At 44.1% G+C, this 8,083-nt stretch overlaps 1 protein-coding gene across 4 annotated transcripts; it reads right to left on the bottom strand.

The window, feature by feature from the left end:
• Positions 1-252: 252 nt before the first annotated feature.
• Positions 253-8,046, bottom strand: LOC130520252 (NACHT, LRR and PYD domains-containing protein 12-like). Of its 4 annotated transcripts, XM_057023968.1 has the most exons (8): positions 6,231-8,046; positions 5,131-5,304; positions 4,847-5,020; positions 4,369-4,542; positions 3,893-4,066; positions 1,892-2,065; positions 1,512-1,685; positions 253-982 (listed from the first exon to the last, which is right to left on the bottom strand). In XM_057023968.1, exons 1-8 carry the CDS (start codon positions 8,015-8,017, stop codon positions 802-804), a joined length of 3,012 nt encoding a protein of 1,003 aa, XP_056879948.1. In that variant the 5' UTR covers positions 8,018-8,046; the 3' UTR covers positions 253-801. The 4 variants fall into 4 exon arrangements, with proteins under 4 accessions (XP_056879948.1, XP_056879950.1, XP_056879949.1 ...); XM_057023970.1 differs by lacking the exon at positions 3,893-4,066; XM_057023969.1 differs by lacking the exon at positions 4,847-5,020.
• Between the last annotated feature and the right edge of the window lie 37 nt (positions 8,047-8,083).

Here is an 8,083-nt window from a genome sequence, read left to right as displayed (position 1 = left end):
ATAGAAACTTCTGAAGAGCCAAAGTTCTTGCAACAAAAATATAGTCCCCAATTAGCTTGTTTTGTTATCACACGACCCCGTCCCCATTATCTTAAGAGAATATAAAAGAATGAGTGGAGACAGAAGAGAGAATGAGACGTTTTTGGCGCGTGTTGCAGTAAACTTAAAGGAGGCCTTTTCCCTTTATGTTTGATTCCATTTAAGCTGATATTCCATTCTTGACATCTTTACATTTACACTATTCATGGGAGATTTATTTGGTCATTTTGCTTCTTTTTATTTCCTATTTCCCACATTTATTCATAGTTTATATTAGATTGCAATAAATCCTATAACATTGAACAGATTGACTAAAGTCAAATGACCTGCGGTTCCCACCGATAGCCGTCATTCTGATGGGTTTTTGCTGGCTGCAGCTGAAATATTCCAATGCTCCATGTCAGAGAGAGTAAATACTAAACCCTAAAGATTCTGAAGGCATGATGTAAAATAGTAACGTATAATACAGACATTTGAAGAGACAATTAAGAGAATGTTTTCATGCTTATAAGAGTGGCCGAGGAGCCATTTAGAACTTTATAAAGATGCATTGTGTGATACCAGGAACTAATTTAACTTCAAGGCGAAGCTGCTTCTGCTTTGTCGACCATCGACTGATCTCCTGAAAGTCCACCAGCGCCTTTTAAAAACAGAATTTTTCATCTATGGAGGGAGTAGACGGCAGATGTTTCCACAGATGCTCTTCACCAGTGGTCAGTGAGTGATGCAGCAGATGAGCGGGAGTTGACTGGCTTCTACCAGCTACTGACTCAATGTCTCCAGCCCATAGTGTGGATTCTCTACGAGATCAGACAGCAGCTTCAGCTCTGAATCCTGCAACTGGTTCTGACCCAGGTCCAGTTCTCTCAGATGGGAGGGATTGGACCTCAGCGCCGAGGCCAGAGAGCCACAGCTGATCTCTGATAACCTGCAGCTCCTTAATCTAAATACAGAAGGGAAACTTTTATAAGGTTATAAGTGAAACCAGTATTAATCTGAAAGGTTAATCAAAGCATGATCTGTAAATATTTAATTTAGTTACAGGTTAAAAAATGATAGTAATATGTAATTACCACAATTCCAACCTCTCAGGTTTGCACTGTTCCAAAGGAGAATATATATTGTTCTGGCCCTCACTCTTCCCAGGTTCTCCCACCTCTTTCCCTCCCATCTCATCATGGAGATCCATCTCACCTGTGGCTCATCTTTAAAGGCACAACCTGTCTTAGATGACTTCCTGTCTCCTCACCATCTCCCTCCTCGTTGGCTGGTGTCTACCAGGCACCCTCACCTAGTTTTGTCTAATTTTGGTTACCATCTGTGGGCTTTTTCATTGTCCTTAAATCAATTTATCATGAATAAGTGGTCCCCGTGTGGCCCTCCCTCCTGAAGGAACTGGGCACAACACACACACTCAGAAAGTGTGAGGACCCTCGGATGGAATAATGGACATTTTTGAGAATGGTGTTTACCCCAGAGTTTCCAGTCGGCAGTTTGGAAAGTGGAGAAAACCACAGAGCAGCTTCACTCCTGAATCCTTCAGCTGGTTCCAACTCAGGTCCAGTTCTCTGAGATGGGAGGGATTGGACCTCAGCGCCGAGGCCAGAGAGCCACAGCTGATCTCTGATAACCTGCTCTTAATCAATCTGAAAAATGCAGGATAAGGTTATACGGTGCAGGTCTGCATGTTATCTGCGTCAGTACTAAACCTACGTTAGTTCTTAGTTGGGTCAGACCTGAATTCACGATATTCCAAGGAATTTTTTTAATGTGGTGCATCACAGCAGTGTTGAGAACAGCCTCACTTCACCATCTTAGCAGCTGGTATATAGGTAGAAAAATGAAGACTGACCTGAGCCCCTCCAGTTTACAGTTTGGACTCTCCAGTCCAGAACAGAGCCGCTTCACTCCTGAATCCTTCAACGTGTTGTGGCTCAGGTCCAGAACCCTCAGATGGGAGGGATTGGACTTCAGAGCTGAGGCCACAGAATCACAGCTGGTCTCTGATAACCTGCAGCCTCTTAGTCTAAAATAACAATTATTTTGAGAGAAGACAAATAAAAATCAACATGTACCAGAGCAAAACACAGCTTACAAGCAACAAACCTCTGGTCCTGCACCGGCTTATCTCTGCCGTATGGTCCTATTTTGGGTTCTTCAGGGCGGTTGGACAAGATCTACAGCGTATGTAAGTGTGTGTGGGTCAAAATACCTTCCAAGTTTGTGAAACCACATTTCTCAATAGCACTCAACTCTTGTCAGGAGTTGGGACAAAGCGACCCACTCCTGATAGCTTGTGGGCGATGCTGCAGCGAGCCCCTGCAATCCCTACACTCTCTGGTGAAACCAAATCAAAGGTTTTAGACACTGCTGGATGCTGGAAGGGTGGCTATAGTCTGGACGCATCGTTCCCCTGACTGCACATTTCTCCAACAATGATTGGCAGCTGGTGTCACCCTTGTTCTCCAGATGAGAGAAGGAAAGAGAGCCACCCCACAGTGTGTTTGATTGCCCCACTGCAAGCTCAATGCTGCCAGAAAACATTGCAGGAGCATCAATTCCCCTCAGGGCATCAACAAGGACCTCAGGAAAAGGTGCAGCTGCCACCTACTAGAGACAAGCACACTGAGCTGAGATTCAAAGCCCTCTCCTCCCAAGAGAAGAGCTTGTTGTTGGAGGCTCTTCTGGGCGATACCTGGTGCCACAGCTCCAGCTCAGCCCGTCTCTGGAGCTGAGGTGGAGCTTAGCAAGTTTCATGGTTCTCCACCACTTCCTCTCGCTGAGGACCTTCTCAGCTGGTGGTTTCTGCTCCACCTTCCAAGTTGAGCAGGTGATACTTCTGCATTCCTGCCACCAGGGTCTCTGCAGAAAGAGTCTTCTCTACTGTTTTATATTAGATTATAGAAAATTAGGATTTTTGGTTGATGTCTTAGATGTTGTTGACTAAGAGCAGGTTTTTCTTGAATAACATAGAAAGATTCGATGAGAAGAGCAAATGTATTATTTTATGAGCTACTTCCACTACTATTATATACACATACTTCCATATTGTCTTAGATTGCAAGCTGCATTTATTGCATCGTTCATAGAAAGTCATATTTGTGAGGAGAAAAACTCAAATAAGGTCATTTTCTTTAATGACCATTACAACAGAAGGAGGCGATGAACAAACAGATTTATTAAAAATGTGTGAAAACTTATGGATGGAAACCTTTTTAAATGATTGCATCGTGTAGAATCAGTGTAGAATCAACTTGTTGACTTCTGATTTGGACTCCAATGGAAGTGAGGTGCAACAATTGTGGATGCTGAAAGCTTCAGATCTTCATGAAGGTTTCTGTGGTTGGACTGACCTGCTGCCCCTTTAAGAGGGAGGCAGGTTTGGGCTTCTGGCTGGAATGAAGCCCCTAAGATGAGAATGACTGCAGGCTTTCGGTACCAAGGTTTAACAGGGTGCTCACTTCACCTTGGGCTTTTCTCTTTTTTGGGATGGCTTTTCTCAGGAGAGAAGGGGCATGGCACACTGCAGCAGCTTTCTTTTTGGGTTCCTAGTTTTCCTTCTGATCTTTAAAAGACAGGAAGAACCATTTTTGATTGGTCTGAATGTTTGGGCGGTTTTGTGGCCAGCCTAAAATAAAACAAGACAAATCTACAACTGATACTTCCTTTCTAGTCATTGATGACCATCCTCACATGGGACAGATTTCCACAACCAATTTAATACTGCAAATCTGTCCTGTGTGGTCTTTTTTCTGAGAACTGTAACACTACGTTTATAACAAAGATCAAACATGTAAACATTTATTGTCTAACTAGTTACACCTGGGAAAGTACTGGATCATCTCTGACTGACCTGAGAGTCTCCAGCTTACAGAGAGGATCCTGGAGAGCACCACAAAGCAGCTTCACTGCTGGATCCTGCAGCTGGTTCTGACTCAGCTCCAGAACCCTCAGATGGGAGGGATTGGACCTCAGCGCCGAGGCCAGAGAGTCACAGCTGATCTCTGATAACCTGCAGCCACTCAGTCTGGAAAGGAATCATGGCAAGAAATGATCTCTTATTGGAGGAAAAGTCGTATTACACTTGCTCAAAAACATTATTTCATTTTATTTCATTATTCAATCAGGGCCCTTGGAGTCAGGAGAGCTCTGCCCCCCACTGATAAACTGGGATATTACAGCAACAACATAGTTAAAAAGTATCTATAAAATTGACTTTCAATGGCTCATTTAAATTCATACTAAACTTCTCTTCTCCAAAAGTCAATGGAGTTTATCTTGAAGCCTTTTATTGTTTAGTTGTTATGTTGAAGATAAAAGGAAGCTGACCTGAGAGTCTCCAGCTCACAGAGAGGATCCTGGAGAAAACCACAGAGCTGCTTCACTCCTGGATCCTCCAGCTGGTTCCGACCCAGGTCCAGAACCCTCACATGGGAGGGATTGGACCTCAGCGCCGAGGCCAGAGAGTCACAGCCGATCTCTGATAAACTGCAGCCACTCAGTCTGGATAAGGAATCATGGCAAGAAATGATCTCTTATTGGAGGAAAAGTCATATTACACTTGCTCAAAAACATTATTTCATTTTATTTCATTATTTAATCAGGGCCCTTGGAGTCAGGGGAGCTCTGGCCCCCCACTGATAAACTGGGATATTACAGCAACAACATAGTTAAAAAGTATCTATAAAATTGACTTTCAATGGCTCATTTAAATTCATACTAAACTTCTCTTCTCCAAAAGTCAATGGAGTTTATCTTGAAGCCTTTTACTGTTTAGTTGTTATGTCGAAGATAAAAGGAAGCTGACCTGAGAGTCTCCAGCTTAGAGAGAGGATCCTGGAGAAAACCACAGAGCAGCTTCACTGCTGGATCCTTCAGCTGGTTCCAACTCAGGTCCAGAACCCTCAGATGGGAGGGATTGGACCTCAGCGCCGAGGCCAGAGAGTCACAGCTGATCTCTGATAAACTGCAGCCACTCAGTCTGGAAAAGGAATAAATGGGGCAAATAAAAACACATTTCTAAATATGAAAATGAAGAGAAAAGCAGAAAATGTAAAGAAATTTAGAAAAGACCAACAGAGGCCTCCTGACCTGAGCGTCTCCAGTCTGCAGTTTGGATGCATCATTGCAGAAGACAGTAACTTTACTGCATCTGTCAGGCTTTTGTTCTCGCTTAAGCTCAGCTCCCGTAGATGAGAAGGGTTTGACGTCATTGCTGAGGCCACAACTTCCCAATGACTCGTTGAAAGAAAACTACCAGACAGTCTGTTGTGTATGAAACAAAAATAGTGAGTCAAACTTTGGGATTTCTCATCAACTTATCTGAGAATCTACCTCAACACAAATGTAGCTCATTTCCTGGAAAAGCTAAATTCAACACCGTAGAGCAACAGTTTGAACGACCATCAGATCTGAAATGCAACTGAATTATTCTCAACATTTGTCTTATTTTAGAACAGCTCATAATTACTCAATATTTAAAATGATTATAGCAAATGGTTTAAAGAAACGTGCATCTTTTTATCTGTCTATCGGCTCTTTGGATATTTTGCATTTCATCCAATTTGTACGATCGTGCGTCAAGTCTTAATTCAGCGATCCGATCGATGACATCAGAGTCTCTGGTTGCATCATTGCCCTCAGCTTCTGTTATATCTGCCTGTTTCCCTTCAAATCATTTTCACTGCACCTTTTGTTGCTAGTGATGAAGTTGCCACCTAACGGGTGTGGAAAGGCTCAAACAACTTTGTGGGTCACATAAAGGCTCCAAACGGAACCGCCACAAAGACCTAAAACACCCATTTAAACCAACGAGGCCGGCTGGTTTTACATTGAACAAATGAAGCAAAATAGTCACGAGTCATTAGTTAAAATGTGTTTTCCTGTTGTTTGAATACGATGTATACAAACAAACAAAAGTTACTTAATGACATGACAGTAATTTCATGATAGTCAGTTAACTTGTGGCTCCTATTATTCCTGCCTTATGTTGGTTTGTCTGGATTGACCTTTGAACTTATATCCAGCCAGTGTTGAACATTTCTGGATGAATTGTTGTTGTTTTTTATTTATGGACGCTGCAATGGAGATAAAGAATTGAAGGAATGACCACTGGAGGGGGTATTGCTGCCTGACATGATCCACTCGCTTGATTTAAACGCCGATGTCCGGCCCCAAAAATCTTTACTTACACGACCTTCCTGCAGTTCCTCACAGCTGGAATCAGGCGACGTCGTCCCTCCTCTGAGGTGTTGTACTGCCGCAGGTCCAGCTCATCCAGAACCTCCTCTGACATCTGCAGCAGGTAGGCCAGAGCTGAACAGTGGATCTCTGACAGTTCCCTCTCTGATTTCTTCTCTGACTTCAGGAACTGTTGGATCTCCTGATGGACTGACTGATCCTTCATCTCCATCAGACAGTGGAAGATGTTGATGCTTCTGTCTGGGGAGATTTCATCACTGTTCACCTCCTTCAGGTTGTTGAGGACCTTCTGGATGGTTTCTGGATGGCTGTTCCTCTGATCCAACAGTCCACCCAAGATCCTCTGATTGGACTCCAGAGAGAGACCATGAAGGAAGCGAACAAACAAGTCCAGGTGGCCATTTTTACTTTCAAGAGATTTAATTAGTGCTCTCCTGAGGAAGTCACCAAGAGATGTGACTGGATCATTATTTAACAACCCAGCAAACCTGGAAAAGGGGTTTGGTTTAGAATATTTTAGGAACTGATTTATAACCACTGTGTCTTTCCTGGTGTAACGGTGGAACATGTAGACGGCAGCCAGAAACTCCTGAATGCTCAGATGAACAAAGCAGTAGACTGATTTCTGGAAGATCACACTCTCTCTCTTGAAGATCTCTGTACAAACTCCTGAGTACACCGACACCTCGGAGACGTCCAGTCCACATCGCTCCAGGTCTTCTGAGTAGAACATGATGTTTCCTTTCTCCAGATGTTCAAACGCCAGCCGACCCAACTTCAGAAGGAGTTCTTTATCAGCCTTAGTCAGTTCCTCTGGTCTCTGCTGTCCTCCATACTTCTGCTTCTTCCTCTTTATCTGAACCCTCAGGAAGTGTGAGTAGAGGTCAGTCAGGGTTTTGGGCAGCTCTCCTCTCTGGTCTCTGGTCATCATGTCCTCCAGAACTATAGCAGTGATCCAGCAGAAAACTGGGATCAGACACATGATGTGGAGGCTCCTGGAGGCCTTGATGTGTGAGATGATTCTCTTGGACAGATCTTCATCACTGAACCTCCTCCTGAAGTACTCCTCCTTCTGGGAGTCAGTGAAGCCTCGTACTTCTGTGATCCTGTCAACACACGAGGGAGGAATCTGATGGGCTGCTGCAGGTCTGGAGGTGATCCAGATGAGAGCTGAGGGAAGCAGGTTCCCCTGGATGAGGTTCACCAGGAGTACGCCAACGGACGATACTTGTGTGACATCAGAGATGAGCTGATGCTTGTTGAAACCCAGTGAAAATCTGCTTTCATCCAGGCCATCAAAGATGAACAGAAGTTTCCAGACAGTCAGATCTTCTGCTCTGATCTTCTGTAATGTTGGATGGAAAACATGAAGCAGTGAGAGAAGACTGTGCTGCTCATCTCTGATCAAGTTCAGCTCCCTGCATGAGAGCGGAAGCACCAGACTGATGTCTTGGTTCTCCAAACCTTCTGCCCAGTCCAGACTGAACTTCTGCACTGAGAAGGTTTTTCCAACGCCGGCGACACCGTTGGTCAGAACCACTCTGATGTGTCTCTGTTGCTCAGATAAGACTTTGAAGATGTCCTGGCACTTGATTGGAGTGTCCTGGATGTGCTTCTGGGAGGTTCTCTCAAGCTGTCTCACCTCATGTTGTGTGTCCACCTCCTCACTTTGTCCCTCAGTGATGTAGAGCTCAGTGTAGATCTTGTTCAGCAGGGTTCCACTTCCTGCTTCATTAGTTCCTTCAGTCACATGTTCACATCTTCTCTTCAGACTCATCTTATGACCTTCTATCACCTCCTGCAGATCACTTCCTGAACATAAGTAAACCAATAATTTCCATCT

Source organism: Takifugu flavidus, unplaced genomic scaffold (assembly GCF_003711565.1).
Source record: "Takifugu flavidus isolate HTHZ2018 unplaced genomic scaffold, ASM371156v2 ctg325, whole genome shotgun sequence".
Classification (NCBI taxonomy): Eukaryota; Metazoa; Chordata; class Actinopteri; order Tetraodontiformes; family Tetraodontidae; genus Takifugu; species Takifugu flavidus.
The sequence above is the reverse complement of the archived record's forward strand: the minus strand, read 5'-3'. Positions and strand labels throughout refer to the sequence as shown.

Coding starts and splice junctions, on each gene's coding strand:
- LOC130520252 (XM_057023968.1), bottom strand. CDS start 8,017: ATGAGTCTGAAGAGAAGATGTGAACATGTGACTGAAGGAACTAATGAA. Junction 5,305..6,230: donor AGGAACTGCAGGAAGGTCGT/GTAAGTAAAGAT, acceptor CATACACAACAG/ACTGTCTGGTAGTTTTCTTT. Junction 2,066..3,892: donor TGTAAGCTGGAGACTCTCAG/GTCAGTCAGAGA, acceptor TTGTTATTTTAG/ACTAAGAGGCTGCAGGTTAT.